General features: G+C 45.0%; 1 protein-coding gene across 1 annotated transcript in view; it reads right to left on the reverse strand.

Annotated features, from left to right (window-relative positions):
- The window catches only part of PDZD9 (PDZ domain containing 9), an 18,910-nt gene extending 5,930 nt beyond the window's left edge, over positions 1 to 12,980 (reverse strand). The window contains exons 1-3 of the mRNA XM_004373454.2: positions 12,950 to 12,980; positions 10,679 to 10,858; positions 4,999 to 5,188 (exon numbers count right to left, since the gene is read on the reverse strand). Of these exons, the coding sequence (XP_004373511.1) occupies positions 4,999 to 5,188; positions 10,679 to 10,858; positions 12,950 to 12,980 (401 nt within the window). The remainder of the gene's footprint in view (positions 1 to 4,998; positions 5,189 to 10,678; positions 10,859 to 12,949) is intronic.
- Between the last annotated feature and the right edge of the window lie 7,351 nt (positions 12,981 to 20,331).

The following is a 20,331-nucleotide window of genomic DNA, read 5'->3' on the forward strand; positions in this document are numbered from 1 at the left end:
CTGTGATGCTGGAAGCTATGCCACCGGTATTCAGATACCAGCAGGGTCACGCATGGCAGACAGGTTTCAGCTGAGCTTCCAGACTACGACAGACTACGAAGAAGGACCTGGCAGTCTACTTTTGAACATAATTAGCCAGTGAAAACCTTATGAATAGCAGCAGAACATTGTCTGATACAGTGCTGGAAGATGAGTCCCACAGGTTGGAAGGCACTCAAAAAACGACTGGGGAAAAGCTGCCTTGTCAAAGTAGAGTCGACCTTAATGACGTGGATGAAGCCAAGCTTTCAGGACCTTAATTTGCTGAGGTGGCACTACTCAAAATGAGAAGAAACAGCTGCAAATATCCATTAATAATCGGAACATGGAACGTATGAAGTATGAATCTAGAAAAATTGGGAATTGTCAAAAATGAAATGGAACGCCTGAGCATCGATACCCTAGGCATTACTGAGCTGAAATGGACTTGTGGGAATTTAGAATCAGTCAGATGGTCTGCTGTGCCGGGAATGACAACTTGCATTCATCATCAAAAAGAATGTTTCAAGATCTATCCTGAAATACAGCACTGTCAGTGATAGGATAATATCCATACTCCTACAAGGAAGACCAGTTAATATGACTATTATTCAAATTTACGCACTAACCGCTAAGGCCAAAGATGAAGAAACTGAAGATTTTTACCAGCTTCTGCAGTCTGAAATTGATAGAACATGCAATCACGATGCATTGGTGATTGGACTGCAAAAGTTGGAAACGAAGAACGATTGGTAGTTGGAAGATACGGCCTTGGTGATAGAAACGATGCCGGAGATCGCATGATAGAATTTTGCAAGACCAGTGACTTCTTCATCGCAAATACCTTTTTCCACCAGCATAAACAGTGACTATACACATGGACCTCACCAAATGGAATACACAGGAATCAAGTCAACTACATCTGTGGAAAGAGACAATGGAAAAGCTCAATATCATCAGTCGGAACAAGGCCAGGGGCCAACTGTGGAACAGACCATCAATTGCTCCTATGCAAGTTAAAGTTGAAACTAAAGAAAATTAGAACAAGTCCACGAGAGCCAAAGTACGACCTTGAGTATATCCCACATGAATTTAGAGACCATCTCAAGAATAGATTTGATGCCTTGAACACTAATGACCGAAGACCAGATGAGTTGTGGAATGACGTCAAGGACATCATACATGAAGAAAGCAGGAGGTCATTAAAAAGACAGGAAAGAAAGAAAAGACCAAAATGGATGTCAGAAGAGACCTCTGAAGATTGCTCTTGAACGTCAAGTAGCTAAACCAAAAGGAAGAAATGATGAAGTAAAAGAACTCAACAGAAGATTTCAAAGGGCGGCTTTAGAACACAAAGTAAAGTATTATAATGACATGTGCAAACAGCTGGAGAGAGAAAACCAAAAGGAAAGCATACGCTCGGCATTTCTCAAGCTGAAAGAACTGAAAAAAAATCAAGCCTTGAGTTGCAATAGTGAAGGATTCTATGGGGAAAATATTAAACGATGCAGGAAGCATCAAAAGAAGATGGAAGGAATACACAGAGTCATTATACCAAAAAGAATTGGTCGACATTCAACCATTTCAAGAGGTAGCATATGATCAGGATGGTACTGCCGATGGTACTGAAGGAAGAAGTCCAAGCTTCCCTGAAGGCATTGGTGAAAAACAAGTCTCCAGGAATTGACAGAATATCAATTGAGATGTTTCAACAAATGGATGCTGGAAATGCTCACTCGTCTATGGAAGACAGCTACGTGGCCAACTGACTGGAAGAGATCAATATTTATGCCTATTCCCAAGAAAGGTGATACAACTGAATGTGGAAAATATCAAACAATATCATTAATATCACACACAAGTAAAATTTTGCTGAAGATCATTCAAAAGCGGCTGCAGCAGTACATCAGCAGGGAACTGCCAGAAATTCAGGCTGGATTCAAAAAAGGATGTGGAACCAGGGATATCATTGCTGATGTCAGATGGAGCCTAGCAGAGAATACCAGAAAGATGCTTACCTGTGTTTTATTGACTATGCAAACGAATTTGACTGTGTGGATCATAACAAATTATGGATAACATTGTGAAGACTGGGAATTCCAGAACACTTAATTGTGCTCATGAGGAACCTGTACATAGATCAAGGGGCAGTTGTTTGGGCAGAACAAGGGGATACTGCGTGGTTTAAAGTCAGGGAATGTGTGCATTAGGGTTGTATCCTTTCACCATACCTGTTCAACCTGTATGCTGAGCAGATAATCCAAGAAGCTGGACTATATGAAGAACGAGGCATCAGGATTGGAGAAAGACTGATCAACAACCTGCATTATGCAGATAACACAACCTTGCTTGCTGAAAGTGAAGAGGACTTGAAGCACTTACTGACGAAGATCAAAGACCACAGCCTTTAGTATGGATTACACCTCAACATAAAACAAAAATCCTCACAACTGGACCAATAAGGAACATCACGATAAAAGGAGAAAAGATTGAAGTTGTCAAGGATTTCATTTTACTTGGATCCACAATCAACACCCATGGAAGCAGCAGTCAGGAAATCAAAAGACGCGTTGCATTGGGCAGATCTGCTGCAAAAGACCTCTTTAAGGTGTTAAAAAACAAAGATGTCACTTTGAGGACTGAGGTGCACCTGACCCAAGCCATGGTATTTTCAGTTGCCTCATATGCATGCGAAAGGTAGACAATGAATAAAAAAGACCGAAGAAGAAGAATTGGTGCGTTTGAATTATGATGTTGGCAAAGAATATTGAATATACCATGGACTGCCAAAAGAACGAACAAATCTGTCTTGGAAGAAGTACAGCCAGAGTCCTTCTTGGAAGTGAGGATGGCAAGACTTCGTCTCACATACTTTAGATGTGTTATCAGGAGGAACCAGTCCCTGGAGAAGGACATCATGCTAGATAAAGTAGAGGGTGAGCCAAAAAAGAGGAAGACTCTCAATGAGGTGGACTGACACAGTGGCTGCAACAATGGGCTTAAACACAGCAACAATTGTGAAGATGGCGTAGGACCTGGCAGTGTTTCGTTCTGTTGTACATAGGGTTGCTATGAGTCAGAACTGACTCAACAGCACCTAACAACTACAGCAATTGTTGAGGACCAGGGGGACAAGGGAGATGGAGAATTCAAGCACAACTCCTATATTTCTGGCTTGTTCACCAAGAAGAACACTCAGTAAGATAGGGGCCACTGGAAAAACACTGGTAATCTGGCTTTTGATTTTGGACATAATGAGTTTGAGGAGTTTATGAGGAAGATATCAAATGGGTGTTTAAATACACAAGTATGGAGATATACAATTTGAGAGGGATTAGTGTACGGATAGTAATAGAAACCACAGCATCAATGAGATTGCCTCAGAGACTGAGAGAAGAGAGCCAAGGACTAAATCTTGAGGAACTCCAAAGCTGGATAAATGGAGACCGAGAGGAAGTGATCAGGATAGGAAAATCAGGGGAGTGTGGTATCACAGCAGCCTGGGGAGGATAATGTTTCAAGAAGAGTTTGAAGGGGAGATGGTGTAAATAGTGTCTAATGCTACTCAGAAGACAAAGCCTGAGAAGTGTCCATTGGAATCAGCAGTATGAAGGTTGTGGATGACCTTGAGAAGAGGCCTTTCAGCCGAGTGATGAAGGCAGGGCCTAGATTGGAGCATGCTGAGGAGTGCCTGGGAAATGGAGTCTCTTGAGGAAATGGAATGTCTCATACAACTCTTTCAACAAATTTGGGGGACGGCAAGGGACAGGGCAGTGACTGGAGGGGACAGGGAGAGGGGATGGGGTTGAGGTAGGTTTTGCTAAGATGGGAGAGGCTTAAAAAGGTTTAAATGTTATTGGGAAGGATGCAGAGAGAAGTTGACTATACAGGAGAGAAAGGAAGAAAATGGATTCACAGCACATGTTTAAGGGTGGTCTCTGGAAGAAGGGAGGCACATTGCAGGTGGGTTGGTAGGCTGAGTTCCCATTGGATTAAAAAAAAAAAAAAATCCTGTTGTGTCAAGTTGATTCCGACTCATAGCGACCCTATAGAACAGAGTAGAACAGCCCCATAGGGTTTCCAAGGAGCACCTGGTAGATTCAAACTGCCAACCCTTTGGTTAGCAGCCAAGCTCTTAATCACTACGCCACCAGGGTTTCCTCCCATTGGATGGCTTGTGGTTTTTTCTAATTCCAAGTTCAAAGCTCTTGCCTTCACCATTCTGCCTCACATTGTGTCCTGTAAGATCATCCTTTCCAAGGGGATTTAAAAATCCACTAAATTATTCTGGGCAAAACTGCTGCAAAAGACCTCTTTAAGGTGTTAAAAAGCAAAGATGTCACTTTGAGGACAGAGGTACGCCTGACCCAAGTCATGGTATTTTCAATCACCTCATATGCATGCGAAAGCTGGACAATGAGTAAGAAAGACCAAAGAAGGATTGATGCCTTTGAATTATGGTGTTGGCAGAGAATATTGAATATATCATGACTGCCAGAAGAACGAACACATCTGTCTTGGAAGAAGTACAGCCAGAATTCTCCTTAGAAGTGAGGATGGTGAGACTTCATCTCACGTACTTTGGACATATGGTTAGGAGGGACCAGTCCCTCGGGGAGGACATCATGCTGGGTAAAGTAGAGGGTCAACAAAAAAGAGGAAGACCCTTAATGAGATGGATTGACACAGCAGCTACAGCAATGGGCTCGATCACAGCAACAATTGTGAGGGTGGCGCAGGACCGGGCAGTGTTTCGTTCTGTTGTACATGGGGTCGCTATGAGTCAGAACTGACTTCAAGGAACCTAAGAACAACAAATTATTCAAGAGGTGTCACCGATCCCTCCTACAGTGGTCCTGCAGTTAGCTCACCTACCATTTGATAACTCTCACACTAACCCTGGACGCTGTGCTTCACAGACCCTGGGGTTCTGTAGTGTAACAGAGATTTCCTAAACTAAAAAGTGGCATAACTACTTACCATGTTACTGAGAATTTGGTCTCGGGGATTAAATCATGTATTTCTTGCCATTCTTGGGGTATATCAATAAAATCTCGGTAAACCTTGATTTGTAGCACTGATCCTATGGTGATATGTTGCAAAAGCTTTAAAAATTCTCGAAGAGTATATCCTAACACGTTGGCATGGCCAACACTGATCAGAACATCACCTGAAGGAAAGAAAATTACCAGAAGTAAGATAATGGTTTAAAGGGGTCATATTGATTTCTGGCTAAAAGTGAGGCACTTTGTTTTATGGGTTCATATTGCTGGCTCATTTTGAACCAAAACCAGGCTTCAGCCTTATTTAATAAAAGTGTTCCTGTGAGTGGCATGAGTGTCCTTTGCATAAGGAAGAATACATGCAAGAAGTTTTTCTATAGTAGTGTAATGTAGATATTATATTTGTGGGACACTTTTGAAGTCCTTGATGTGACACAGGCTAAAAGCCACTTATAATCGGAACCATCCTTTAGGATTCTAAAAATGTATTTGTTTCAAATAAAATGCATGGCTACTACTACCACAGAAAAAAACCACTTACACTAAGTGATGAATAAATGACATGCTTTCTATTGTACTTGCCTGGCAATTTCCAGTGCCTTCCACAGTAAATAGACCATATTAAACATCAGACCTTTCATTATAATGTTCTGTCCTTGTGCGGTATTATTGAGCAAATAGTTCTGTATGAAATATCGACCAATAAGCATGCTCTAATTAAAGTTTAAAATGTATATTCAGAGAGTATACTGGTTCAAAGGGATTTGACAGCTAGATCCCCAATTTTAGGGCAATGCTGGGCAGGGACGGAGGCGTGATGGTCAACCATGGAGCTTCTGAGCCCCCAGCAGATGGGAAGAGGATGGCATCTTGGCAACAAGCCCTCCTACCCTCAAACTGGAAGCTAAAAAGACCAATTATTCACTTGTACTGGCCTCCCCCGCCTCCCTGCCCCCAACAGCTAGGACCTGGACATGTAAACTATGTCCAGCCATAGGACATGCCCACCTGAGTCGCTGAACCTGGAACAGGAGATGCTGCAGGAACATCTGGTTTCCAGGGGTGGTTATACATGGCCCTTTGTTCTTGCCCCATTTTCCAAGCCCGGTTCTCCAGCCTTTCTGACAATTCTGTCAGACTTCGTATCCCAAATTCAGTGCCTTACAGAATCGTTTAATCTTGCTTACAGTGTAGAACATGGATGGCCACATGGGTGTTCAGCAAGAAAGGAAGGAATAACACAAAGGAATTGCTTGGAAAGGACAGGCTTACACTGGGTGAAATCTAAGTCTTCCAATCTTACTAGAACTAACATCCTGCCATATGGTAATGGGGACTTTATAGCTGACATGGGATGAAATAACTCCAATAAAGTCCCAAAGTCTCTGTGCGTGGGAAACTAAGGACCCCTCAATCACCCTTCTTCCAAGATAGCTGAAGCCTAACCTCAGAGGAGACAAGGTTGAGATGAAGTTCTACCTTCTCTTTGATACTACACCCCACTGTGCTTAAATCAGGATTTATACTGATCCCAAAGGAAGTCTCCAAGGAATGCAAGGAAAAATTTCCATAGTGCTGGATCCTACCAGAAACAAAAATTCCCAGGATAAAAGGAAATGAATACTAGAAAGGTTGAAAAAAAAGCTGCTACTTAAAAAGCAGCTCAGGAGTAAAACCAAGTATCTGAAACTAATTCAGAACCAAACGAACCTTCTCCCAGCTACCTACAGATAGTGCAGTATGAAGCAGAGCTCCTCCTACAGAGGTTAATTACAATGGCAAAGAGCTCCCAGGATGCCTAATGTTAAAAGGAGTGTTTATAGCCCAAAGCAATGGGTTGGCATTCTGCTTAATTATGTTGTAAAAGGGTGACTTATCAAGAGGGCAGAAAATAAACAGGCTAATTCCCTGATCGTTATGGCTGCAAACCAAATGTGTCACTGTATGAACGTGATTACTCTGGCAGCAAATATTAACATTGCCCTTCATAAAGAAACGCCAATTTCGTATTTATGAACACCAACCTCATTACATATTTTTTTTCTGTTGTAATGGGCTGTAAGAATCACATTATATAAGCTTTGTCTTGATTACCTATATTAAATCAACTTTGCAGCAGCCAAGCCACTACTGAAAAATAGATTTTATGTCTTTTTCACCACATCTCCCAACTAAGCTATAAGTTCCATAAGATCCATGTGGTTAGGGGCCACATCTGTTTGGCTCACCACTATACCCCCAGGGGCCTAGCACGGTGCCTGAACACAGCAGGCATTCACATAAATGCATATTGAATGAATATGACCTGGTAAGAGTGATGGTCAGTAAATGACTTTTGTTTATCTTCAAAGCTATATCAATTCCTGAAGCCTTTGGGTATCAGAGTCTATTCTGATCAGTATCTAAAGCCACACTGGCCAAAAGGAATTCAAAGTTTAGCTAGATAAACTAACACTCAACTAAATTAGGAAATCAGCATCAACCTCTAGAGATCCTATTATGAAACACCAATAGAGAGAAATTGAAAACACATGAATAAGTGCCTGGGCCAGGAGGCAATGTATTTAAAATTTAAAAAAAAAAAAAAAGTCTGTAAGAATATGGTCTCATCAAATCTCAGAATCACTGGCAAAAGGATGGAATTACAGGGACTTTGAAACCTAGACAGTGTAAAGAATGTGGCTGACTTGTCATGAAGAGATTCGGGCTCTAGACTTCTGTAATGAAATTTCTTTTCTAGTCATTAGGCAAATAGCTAGAAGGGCCGGGGGCTTTTTGGGCAGACTTAAGTTCAAATCCCAGCACTGACCACTGACTTAGCTGTTACTTCATTGGAAAAGTTACTTCACCTCTCTACCTCAGAAAATTGTTACAAAGATTAAACTAGATAATATATGTGGAATCACCTTGCACAGTGCTTGGGACAAGTGCTAGCTTATTGTTCATTTATTAAGCCCAGATGTAATAAATGTGTCTGTACTATAAATAAGTCTGGGATTTAAAAGATGAATTTAACACTGCCCTGACCTCCACATGAGATTCTATGTCATGTGCACAAACACGTCCTCGTGTCCCACTCTTAGCAAGTGTACACCTTGGTTATCAACCAGCATCTGTCACGAGACCCCAGGGAAGCCAAGGAGAACATGCAGAAAAGCTCATGGGGCCTGTCCTGGAGTTCTTTTGCTCTGGAGAGTCCAGAACTCTCCTTTGGGTGGTTTGTTCCCCAGCATCAAGCAGTGATATGTGGGAAAATGCTCTGGATTTTAAGGTGAGCCTAACTTGTAATAGTATCACGTATCTACTTTCTTCTTCACTCCTCTCCTTCTGACCCTGGCTGCCAATTGGAATCACCTGAGAAGCTTTTAGGAGTCCTCATGGCACAGTGGTTAAGAGCTTGGCTGCTAACCAAAAGGTCTGACAGTTCAAATCCACCAGCTGCTTCTTGGAAACTATGGGGTGGTTCTTCTCTCTCCTGTAGGGTCACTATGAGTCGGAATTGACTCGACGGCAACAGGTTTGGTTTTGGTTTTCTGGAGAAGCTTTTAAAACCTAAACTGCCCAGGCCCCACCCCAGACTAATTGAATCAGAACCTCTGGAAAGATGGGGACCAAGCGTCTTAGTTTTAAAAGCTCCCCAGGTGATTCTAACAGGTAACCAGTGTTGCAAACCAGTGGTTTAAACCATGGGGCTTCTGTACCACAATCATTTTTTATTTAAAACACACACACACACACACACACACACACACAACTCTAGAGAATCCATATGGAAAACAAGCCTAAGAGAAATAACTGCCAACATGTCGGTAGCACTTTGGTTTTCAAAGCACGCCCATAAAAATTGTTTCATCAATCCTAGCAACCTCTGTTGTTGTTGTTAGGTGCTAGCAAGTTGATTCCGACTTATAAAGACCCCATGTAACAGGGTAGACCTGCCCCATAGGGTTTTTCAGGCTGTAGTCTTTATGGAAGCAGCTCACCAGGTCTTTCTCCTGCAGAGCTGCTGGGTGGGTTCGAAACACCAACTTTTCAGTTAGCAGCTGAGAGCTTAACCATTGTACCACCAGGGCTCCTTGACAAAGGTATATTACCCTGATTTAGAGACAAGGCCACTGAGGCCTGGAAAGTTAAGTGACTTTGTCTAAGATCACAGAACTAGAAAGCAGCAACTCCCAAGCCAGAATGCAGCCCAATTAACGCTTCTCACCGCTTTACCATTCCATCAGCACCAGGCCCAGGGTAGGCACTAGGAAACACATCTTGAATTAAATGGAAAATTCCCTTCATCCAAAGATAAGAGAATCCATTAAAATCCATTTTCATCAAGTCAATTCCAACTCAAAGCAACCCTAAAGGACAGAGTAGAACTGCCCCATAGGGTTTCCAAGGCTGTAAATCTCTACAGAAGCAGACTGCCACATATTTTATGCCGCAAAGTGGCCGGTGGGCTCAAACCACCGACCTTTTGGTTGCAGCTGAGCTCTTAACCACCGCACAGCCAGTGCTCCTAAAGATAAGAGAAGCAGGGCAGCATTGGCAAAGCACTTGTGCTCTGGAGTCTGACCAACAGGATTCAAATCCCTGCTTCAGTGTGTCCCTGGGAAAGTTTCTAAATATCTGATTCCTTATCTTTAAGGTGGTTTAATGCAGAATCTACCTCAGGTTGTTGGGAGGATGCAATGAGATGATGCACCTAAATGTTAGCAATGATTAGTCCTGCCTACGAAAGAAGAAATCCTTATCCACAGAGAGTCATAAGCTCCAAAGTGACACTGCTTGTGTCTGTATCCCACTTACCAGATGGGGGTGACCCTGGCAAGGAACTTGATCTCACCGAGCCTCAGTTTCCTCACCTATAAACCCACCGCCGTCGAGTCGATTCTGACTCATAGCAACCCGGTAGGACAGAATAGAATGGTGCCCATAGAGTTTCCAAGGCTGTATTCTTTACGGAAGCCGACTGACACATCTTTCTACCACGGGTGGCTGCTGGGTTCGATTAGCAGCCAAGAGCATAACCACTGTGCCACCAGGGCTCCTTTCACCCATAAAAAACCCACTGCCAAAAGGTCCTCCAAGGTCAAGAAGGGAGAGTGTCGACATTTTGTGGGTTTGTTAACCAATGTCATAAAACAATATGTGTACCGACTGCGTAATGAGAAACTACTTGTTCTGTAAACCTTCACCTAAAGTACAATTTAAAAAAATTAAAAAATAGGTAGATAAAAGGTAAGATAGGTGCCAAAATGTAATAAATATAACACTTGAAAAAAAAAAAAAAAACAACCCATTGCCGTTGAGTCAATTCCGACTCAGTGACCATGTAGGACAGAGTAGAACTGCCCCATAGGGTTTCCAAGGAGCAGCTGGTGAATTCGAACTGCCACCCTTTCGGTTACTAGCTGAGCCCTTAACCACTGCACCATCAGGGCTCCTCACCTATAAAAGGCGGATAATAATAATAGCTCCTACCAAGAGGGTTATTGTGAGAATTAAACAAATGAATACACACAGCAGTGGGAGATTTATAAGTGAGAGCGACTGGCTGGCCCATAGAAAGCTCTCAAACAATGTCATCATCATGGTTCCACTGAAATGTAATGACCAAGTCTCCCAAAGGTTGATAGGAGGAAGGTAGGGGAAACCACGGTCACCTGGCTGGAGTTTCCCGTCCTGGGCTGCAGCTCCCTTCTTGATGAGGTGGATGATTTGGAGGTAGGGACCATGCTGGATGATGATCAGACCTAATCCCAGGCTGCCCACAGTGAGTTTGGTCTTCTGCGTTTTGCTCAAGGTGTGTACAGACACCTTGACCTTGAGGTCGACCAGTCCTTCTAATAGAAAGAGGAGAACTTGTTTCAGTCCTTCACCTAGAAGGCCACATGGCTGTAGTGCACTGGGGTGCCGAACTAGACCCCTGGGGCACTTACTGAACCTCTCTGTTCCTCAGTTTCCTCATCTGTAAAATGGAGATGATATTAGTATCTACCTCAGAGGGTTGTATTAAGATTTCCATGAGACAGTTAAAGGCTTTTGCACAGTGCCTGGCACACTGTAAGTGCTCAATCAATGTTAGTTATTATTATCTACTCACTCAACAAATATTTGTTGCGCAGGCAGTGTTTACCATGGTGAGGAAAACAAATGTGTTTCTTGCCCTCATGGATCTTACAGTCTAGTGGAGGAGACAGGTATCAATCAATCAGTCCCATAAATATATGTTGAATAACAAACTGTCAGACATGTGCTCTGAGTGAACGACAGGGGGCCTGGCCTGGAGAAGGCAGGGCAGGCTCCCCTGAGCAGGTGACTTTTGAATTGAGGTCGAAAGGACCAATAGGAAATATTTAGGCAAAGGGGGGGATGGGTGGAGGCTACTACGTGAATCAAGGTTCTGAGACTGGAAGGACCAAGGCCTGTCAGAGGAACATAAAGACCAGTGGGAAGGAGGCAGGAGGAGCAAGGGCCAAGCAGACAGGGGCTGGCTGTTGGGCCATGCTGAGGAGGTAAGAAGTTACCTCAGTGAAAAAGCTTAGAAGGGATTTCATCAGGGCATGATCGGATTTTCTTTTTTTTAAACCCTCTGGCTGCTGTTTGGGGTGTGGAAGGGATGTGGGGAGTGTAAGGATTACTGCAGTCACTCAGGCAGGTCATGGTGGTGACGGTGGAATGGCCAGTAGATGGATTCAAAAAGCATTTGGGAGAAAACTCCACAGGCCTTGAGGACAATGGGTGGGTCGGGGGTAGGTGGAAATATGTTTTCTATAGAACCCAATCTCACAAGAAAAATGTCAAGGACTGAGGAGTGATTTAAAACAACAATAACAAGAAGTTATTTTCCCAAGAGGAAGTTTGTGAGGAGACTTGCCCTCAGCATACCTCCCCAGCATTTCCCACACAACACTTTTCTTGAGGACAAGTGACAAACTGCTACTTGCCAAGCTTTGGCCAAGTCTATGTACCCATGGTCTTTCGGGGGCCTCTGAGCATCCCCACTGCTGAAGAAGGGGCCTCGCCTAACCCCAGCTCTGAGGCTGGCAAGCTTCAGGGTCCTTCACTCAAAGCAGCTATCCTTGCTCATCACCAACCACCCTCTACCTTCCCTGAAACCACAGATGCTCTGGGACAGTCGCTGGTGCCACTGCTACCCTGCTGAATGGTGACTCTGCTGACACTTCTTGTTTCCACGAGGTCACCAACTGAAAAACGGAACTATGCGAGGGGCGGGGCGCCCCCTCCCACTTTAAGCCTACTCAAAAAATGTAAATCAGAAACCCTGATCTACAATCTGTTCCCTTGTCTTCAAATATTCTCTCGTCTGTAAAATAAAATAGCATAATACAAAGAAGATTACTGTCTTCAGAGATTTTCCAGGATTACAGAAGCAACTTCGGGCAGGTCATCCCTGCAGCCTCTGTTCCCGTGTACACAGTGAAGCCGCATCTTTAATTGCAACCTTAGCTTGCAAATTAAATGTGCTTACAATGTGAAACTACTATGAAATGCAGTCTGAAAAGACAGCAGGGCTAAGAGAAAGAAGCCAGACTCAAAAGGCTCCATGCTGTATCATTCCATGTTCATGACACTCTCCATGGGAAAGGCAAAACTACAGAAAACAGATGGGGGTGTGAGGGGAAGAATGGGCAAAGGGATCCGCCGCAAAGAGGCCGCACAAGGTAATTTTGGGGGTGGCAGAACTGTTCCATATTTTGATTGTGGTTGTGGTTCAACGTCGGTATACATTTGTCACATCTCAGAGATATATATACTGAAAAGGGGGAGGAGGGATCTTACTGTACGGAAATCATACCTCAATAAATAAATGATGGCGAGAGGTTATCTCCCAGCCCATTCTACAAAGGCGGAAAAGTGAGGAAGCCTTAGTTCCCAGGGCATCTCCTCCTCCCTCCCTACTGCCCAGTTACCATTCTTGCTTTTGTGGGTGGCCTTCTCCATGGCCCCGGGAAGGCGAGTGGCTCAGGAGGGCCCCCCCGGAGCCGAGGCTGGAGTCGGTCCAACTCCCAACAGTTTCGAACCCGTGACGCGCGGCACACTACAGGCAGACAGCGGGCGGCGAAGAAACCACCGCAGTGAGGAGACTTCATGCGCCGCCCCCAGGCGGGACGCCAGGGGGTGCTGCTGCGACGCTGTCCGGAAGTTGGGCGGCAGCGCAGTCACAAGGTCTTAGTAAACCGCAGCGCACATGGCAGCACACTGAGCTTCAAAGTAGTGTGTGAAGGGTTGGTGGAGCAATTACAAAACTTCTGCAGGGATTAATAGAGTGCCCGGCCCACAGTGGGTTCCTCATCCATTGTTTTTTTTCTTTTTAAGTAATATTTTATTATGTTTTTGGTGAAAATTTACACAACAAATTAGGTTCCCATTTGACAATTTCTGTACAAATTGTTCAGTGACATTAGTTACATTTTTCATACGTGTCAACATTCTCTTTAACTGTGTTCTGGTTTTTCCATTTCCAGTGCTCTAGTTTCCCTACCCCCTTAACTTCTCATCTTTGCTTTAGAGTAATTGTCGACCTCTCCATCCATTCTTGAACTATTGAAGTAGGGAGGGCAGAGGAAGCAGAGAGCAGAGTGTCCCAAAGATGTGAGATGCTTTACACAGGAGGATCACAGAAGAGCATTAGAATACTCTGCTGTGCTCCTAATAATAACGCACCGTTTTCATGGGTATGCTGAATGAGAAAAGGCCAAAGGTAGCCTGAAAAATGACTCACGTTAGGAGAGGACTCAATTCTTCCTTCTTTCTTCCAAATTAACCCTTCCTCCCACACCCATTCATTCAGACAAATATTTACTAGAAGCTTCCTCTGTGGTTTGTGCTGATGTTGGGGATACAACAGTAGACAAGACAGAGATGCTATCCTCTTAGAGCTTACATATAAAAAAGAGATGAAACAAACAATTTTAAGAAAACATAAATTATAAAAAATAAATTCTAGAAGAAATAGAAAACAAGGTAATGAGGTAACTCCTGATGTTATCACCATGCTGATGAAAACAAGGACACCTGTTCCTTCAACAAATCGTTAGCCAGCAAGCACCTAGTAGGTGTCAGGCACTGTGCATGGGTTTCTGAGGCCAACCTGGACAGGTCCCAGCTTGTTCTGCTGTCTCTGTGGCTCTACCTAGACAATAAACCAGGGCAGATATCTCATTGGATAAACTCTGGGTCGTAGAGCCTGATACAAAGGGAAAGGAATGGAGTCAACTCTAGCTCTGCTGCTGTCACCGGCGAGTCTCCTGCTGGAGGTTTCTCGTGATAGTTGCCCGTTTCTTCCTCCAAGCAGTCTTGGCAGTGTGTTTACCCAGATGCCAAATCAGTTCTATCATAAAATGCATCTTTCATGGCAGCACTTTTCCCAATAGCCAAAACGTAGAGACAATTGAAATGTCATCAACAGATGAATGGATAAACAAAATGTGGTATATGCATACAACGGAATACTACTCAGCCTTGAAGAGAAATGAAGTCCTGATGCATGCCACCACATGATTATGCTTATGGAAATGGAACAACAGAATGAAAATAATGAGAAACTTGCACACTGTGAAAAATGTAAACACTGTCACTGAGCAAACTGTATAGAAATTGTTGAATGGGAACCTAATTTACTGTGTGAACTTTCACCAAGAACACAATAAAATATTTAATTTAAAAAAATTATGTTGGGGGAAATAAGTCAGTCACAAAAGGACAAATACTGTATGATCTCACTTCTATGAAAAGGCAAATATATAGAAACTAAACTTACTAGTGGTTGGGGGGAAGGAGCTATTGCTTAGGGGGCAGTGAGTTTATGCTAATGGTAGTGGAATAATTTGGAAAAGGATAGAGAAAATGGTTGCACAGCATAAAGAATGTAATCAAAGTCACTAAATTATACATGCAGAAATTGTTGAATTGGCAAATGTTTTGTCGCATATCTTTCACCACAATTACGTGTGCGTGTGTGTGTATATATATATATTCATATATATATACACATATACTCATTGCCATTGAGTTGATTCCGACTCATAGCAACCCTACAGGACAGAGTAGAACCACCCTATAGGCTTTTTAAGGCTGTAAATCTTTACAGAAGTAGATTGCCACATCTTTCTCATATACGTACATATAGTGCATCATTTTCCTCCATCCTCCTGTAAGTAGGGGAATGGTGAGAGTTTGTGGGAATAAAGCACATCGGCATTTGAGGTTCTGTGAAGGAAGCCTATCATAGCTTGGCATACAGAGGGTCCACCCACCTTCCCTCCCTCCCAGGCTGAAGCATTTCCTTAGAACGGATGCCAAGCTCACGCTGATCGCTGATCGGTGGAACTGCAGGAGACAAACTGCTGCAGATGCTATACTGTCCAGATCCCCCTTCAGGACTGAAGGACTGGTTCCTCCTGCGGCTGCTGGCTGAAGAGTGCCCCTTGCCCAAGATCACACCTTCCTAGGGCAGCCAGCATCCAATGACTGGTCAATCAATGCAAGGTAAAGAGTCTGGCCTCCTGACTCCAACTCAAACAACTCTGGAGAGCCATCCCAGCTTCAGAGCCCACCACAGGGTCCACTGAAACCTGCTGTGACTGTACAGCCCAACCTCTCCCTCTGCCCAGCCCTGCTTCCTCCCCTCCCCCAGAGGCGTGGATCCCAAAAGCACTTCCCAATAAACACCCTGCATCTCACAGTCTGTTTCCTAGAGAACCTAAGCCACAACAGCTCGTGCCAGGAATGGTCTGAGAAAGCTCAAGATGGGACTTTGGAGCTGGATCGCTACTGCCCAGGTACTCATGAGGACCCCGTCCCTGGTAGAGCTTAGGCAGTCTCTGGCACAGAAAGCACTACAACTGTTAACATTTTCACTGGTAATCAAACGGGATGGTTACCAGGGGAAGGAAATGTACTAGCGGGTGTTATCTATCAGACACTCCTTCTTCCAAGGACGGCAGGCAGAGAGAGTAATCACCAGGAAGGAGGTAGGGCTACTGCCAAACATAAGGACAGAGAGGAATGTTTGGCACCCACATGACCCACCGGGGTGTCTCTTTGTACACCGTTGCCCTATTTTCACAGTAAACGGAGAAGTGCAGCAGCCGCAGTCCGAGAATCACATGGCAGCCAGGGGTCCAAACCCCTCACGTAGGGTCTTGGCCACTCCACCAGGTAAGCCACCCAGACCACTGGAGGTGCTAGCTAAGGATGACAGGAATCTAGGACGGATAGGAGGGTGATGATGCGTATGTCAGTTACGCGGTGGTGGAGCTGTAGTTTGTCCCACTAATCCTCCTCTTCTACGTCTCCCCCAGGAAAAGACTCCCACCAGGATCCTGAATGCTCTCAGAACTTACACAAAGCAAGTGGATCTGCACAGCATTATGGGTGGACTGTAGCAAATGCTATGCTGCCTAGGTCCCCCTTCAGGACTACTGGGGAGATTACAGGTCGACAGCTCTCAGCCATCACCCCTCTGGGAATTGTCCTTGGCTCAACAGAGCTCCTCGTCCAAGGTCACACCCCATTCCTGGACCAGCCCGCATTCAATGACAGGTCCATGCAGGGATATAAAGGCCTGGCCCCTTCGCCCCAACTCAGACCAACTCTGAAGGGCTGCCCCAGCTTCAGAGCTCCCTGTGGGGTCTGCCAAAGCTTCCTATGACTGCACCCCAAACCGACTTCTCTCTCTGCCCAGTCCTGCTTCCTTCTCTTCCCCTACAGGAGTTGATCCTGAGAGCACCCCCTAATAAACTTCCTGCACACTCATCTCTTGACTCAGTCAGTTCTAGGGGAACCCAACCTGTGAGACAAACTGAGATTTGAGCCCTGGGCACAAGCTGTTAACCTCTGGACTTAGCTCTTTTGTCTTCTTTAAACCCAGAAACCCCAGGTGCATATGTATGTACACACATACCACACTTTTGGCCTGCTTAGCTAAAGCTGTACCCCAGAGAGGCAACATTCTTTATCCTGCCAGGCTGAAGATACTCCTTAAAGAGAGGAGTGATCACACAGTCCCCTCCATGGCTCTCCCTGAAGTCCCATCTGGATCCAGCCTCTTCTGGGCCAAGTACGACCATCCATCATGATAAAGCGCGTCATGCTCACAGCCTTTTAACAGCCGTAGAATGGCTATTTATGCCTTCGGGCTGCCAGCATAGCTCCCTCCTGGGGGCCTTCTATGTTCTTCTGGGTCCTCAAGGGCTTTCTGCCATAAGGAGCCTCATCGTTCATCCTTTCTCTGAATAGAAAAGTCCCAGCTGCTTTGCTCAGGGGTGGATGAGAGGATAGGATGCCTCTATCACTGAGGCAGAGTGCCTGCTCTGGGAGTTTGTTAGGTCAGATGGGGAAAGAGGTCCAGAGAGGTGAAGTGACTTTCCCAAGGTCAAGCCTTAAGCCAGTAGCAGCGATGGGACTAGACTACAGTACTGTACTCTTTTTACTTCACCACACTGCCTCTCCCTAACCCCGAAGGTTTGCCTCTAATAAAACCTAGACTGAGATATAGAGAAGGGAACTGAGTTACCCTGTAAGATCTCAGAGAGAGACTTGGGACTCTGGTATATTAGAGGGCAAGAATGAGATGGGGGGCTAAAAACAGAGATTAACGGGAAGTCTGCATACAGAGTATTTGGCCCTTGCTCACCACACCCTCCATCCTCCACTCTGATTGTAGGAAGGGATGCAACCATTGTCTGTAGTGATGTGAAGCCATTAATTTGATTAAAATGTTTAAAAAAATTTTCAACTCAATACTGGTTATTTTTGTGCTTCAATCTTAGATTCAAGGTCCCTAGGTGGTGCACACCATTTGCACTCAACTACTAACCTAAGCAGTACCATGGAAGAAAAGACCTGGCGATCTGCTTCTAAGATTACAGCCAAGAATACCCTATGGGGCAGTTCTACTCTGTAACACATAGGGTCGTCATGAGTTGGAACTGACTCGATAACAACTAACAAGCTTAGATCCAGAACCTATTGTAGAAGGACAGAGGCAGGAAGGGCTGGGAAATGCCTCCTGGGGTGGAGGGAAGAATTTATACTTGTATTTTTTAAACACAAAAATCAAGTCATCATCATTCCACTCACCTGGAGTTAGAACAGGCAAATTGTTCTAACATTTCACTTTAGATTCTCATCAACTGGCCAATAGTGAACAACAGCGGATATTATTTGGGACAAGAAGGAACTCAGTCCTGCATAGTTAGGGCTTCTATTACTGGGAAATAGAAAAATCAGATAAGAAGCCAAAACAGAACTCCATCAAATTTCTCCAGTACTTTAGAAGAAGAAAAGGGAAAGCAAAGACCTCCTGCAGTAATGCGATAAACATTATATCTGGGTCCCTGGAACATTTGAATTCTCTCCTGCCAATTTCTGTGGCAAAGAAAAAATAAATTATATAATAACAATAAAAAAAAATTTCATCCCAAGACACCAGTGTTTGGATAGGAACGTCTATAGGCTAGCAATCAAATCCCCTTTACCCAATCTGCGTAGCAACACTGATAGCTCTGCGCATTTTCTGCAAGGCTGTTGGATTTGGTGGAATTTGAAACTTGCTGAGTTTTATGGATGTGTAGGCATTCCAAAAATAGAGACAAATGTCACTCTTCTAGTTCTTTCTAGAGATGACCTAGGTGGCATTTAAGGGAGGAAACAAGCATCTCATCTGGCTGCTGCATGGAGGACCCTCAAGGAAAGAAAAAGCTGGATCCAAAGTCACGGTTTAATGGTGATTTGGCTCATGAGCTGTGGAAGAAAAGGAAATCTCCACCAGATGGCAAAATTACAGATGGACAGATCATCTGTATTGCTCACAAGTTATGCAAATAACTTCAGTTTTTGTTTATCCATTTAACCTAAGTCTCTGCCCCTACCCCAACTCAGTAAATAGTATCACTAAACACCTGGCTGCTCAGGCCCAAAACTTAGGAGTCATGCCTGAGTTCTCTCTTGCTTTCACTCTCTCCCTCATCTATCAACAAGTCCTTCACTCTACCTCCCAAACATCCAAATCTCTCCATATCTCTCCATCTTCACTACTCTCACCCTAGCCGAAGCCACCATTCTCTCTCCTGGACTACTTCATTTACCTCTTAACTGGTGTCTCTGCTTTGTTCTTGCCCCTCCCCTCTACCAACTATTCTTCACACTAGCATTCTTTACAGATTAAATAAGATCATGTCACTCTGCTGCTGAACTCTCCAAAGCCTTCCAGTTGCACTTACAACAAAATCCAAACTCCATCATGTCCCACAAAGCCCTACATTTGGCCTCTGCCTAACTCTCCAACATCTTCTCATACCACTTTCCGGCCACACCAGCCATCCTGCAGTGCCTTGAACATGACAATTTCTTCCCTGCCCCCTCCCCTTATGCGCTTTGCACATGCTGTTCCCTCGGTCTGGAAGTCTTGCCCAGATCTTCACTGGGCAGGTCTTTTATGATCTCAGAGCAAATAATGTAACTTTCCCTGACCATCATAATTATTACACTTCCCCTACCCCTACCCCGTCACACCGACCCCCATTTAATTCATGGATCTCCAACACCTGGCATTATCTTTACTTTAAAATATCCACCTTTTACGTGTTTCTGTCTCTTCCCTACCAGAAGTTTCACGAGAGCTGGAAGCTCATCAATCTCTCGTCCACTCCAGTACTGCCAGCACGTAGAACAGTGCCTGACGCACAGTAGGTACTCGATAGCTATTTCCTAAATGGGGCGATTCCCGGAGTTGACAGACACACAACCGTCAATGATAATACAAGGTGGCAGGGCTGTGCGGGCTGGCCCCTACCCCCGTGTCACTCGGTGGGAGTCTGGGCCCGCCTCCTGCTAGAGTACTGGCGTCTCCATGCCACCCCCGTCTCCCTTTTGAAAGTTTAAAGACTGGGGGGTATTTTGTGCCTAAACAGTAATCAACAACAACAATATTATCAGCGATAAAGCCAAGAGGCGGAGCAGCTGGCTGGAAGAGAACGGGAGCAGGACAGGGGCCTGAGCCGGGCTGGTCGCGTCCAGGGCCGGCGTAGCCAAGCGGGCAAACGAGGGAGGGCCGCAAGGGCGCGGAACGGGCCCGGGGCGGTCTGGAGAGTCGCGCCGCGGGCCGCGAAAGGCAGCCACGAAGCGGACGGTTGAGCCCGGAGCACTGAGCCAGGTAGCCACGGTCCGGGAATCCCGACTTCGCCAGCGCCCCCGCTTCGCTTCCGGGTGAGAGGCGGGCGGGCGGAGCAGTTCCGGGGCGGGCGGCGGTTCCGGCTGTGCGGGCCGCGCCGCGGCTGCTGGTCCCGGG

The sequence above is a fragment of the Trichechus manatus genome, unplaced genomic scaffold (assembly GCF_000243295.1).
Source record: "Trichechus manatus latirostris isolate Lorelei unplaced genomic scaffold, TriManLat1.0 scaffold00024, whole genome shotgun sequence".
In the NCBI taxonomy this organism is placed as follows: Eukaryota; Metazoa; Chordata; class Mammalia; order Sirenia; family Trichechidae; genus Trichechus; species Trichechus manatus.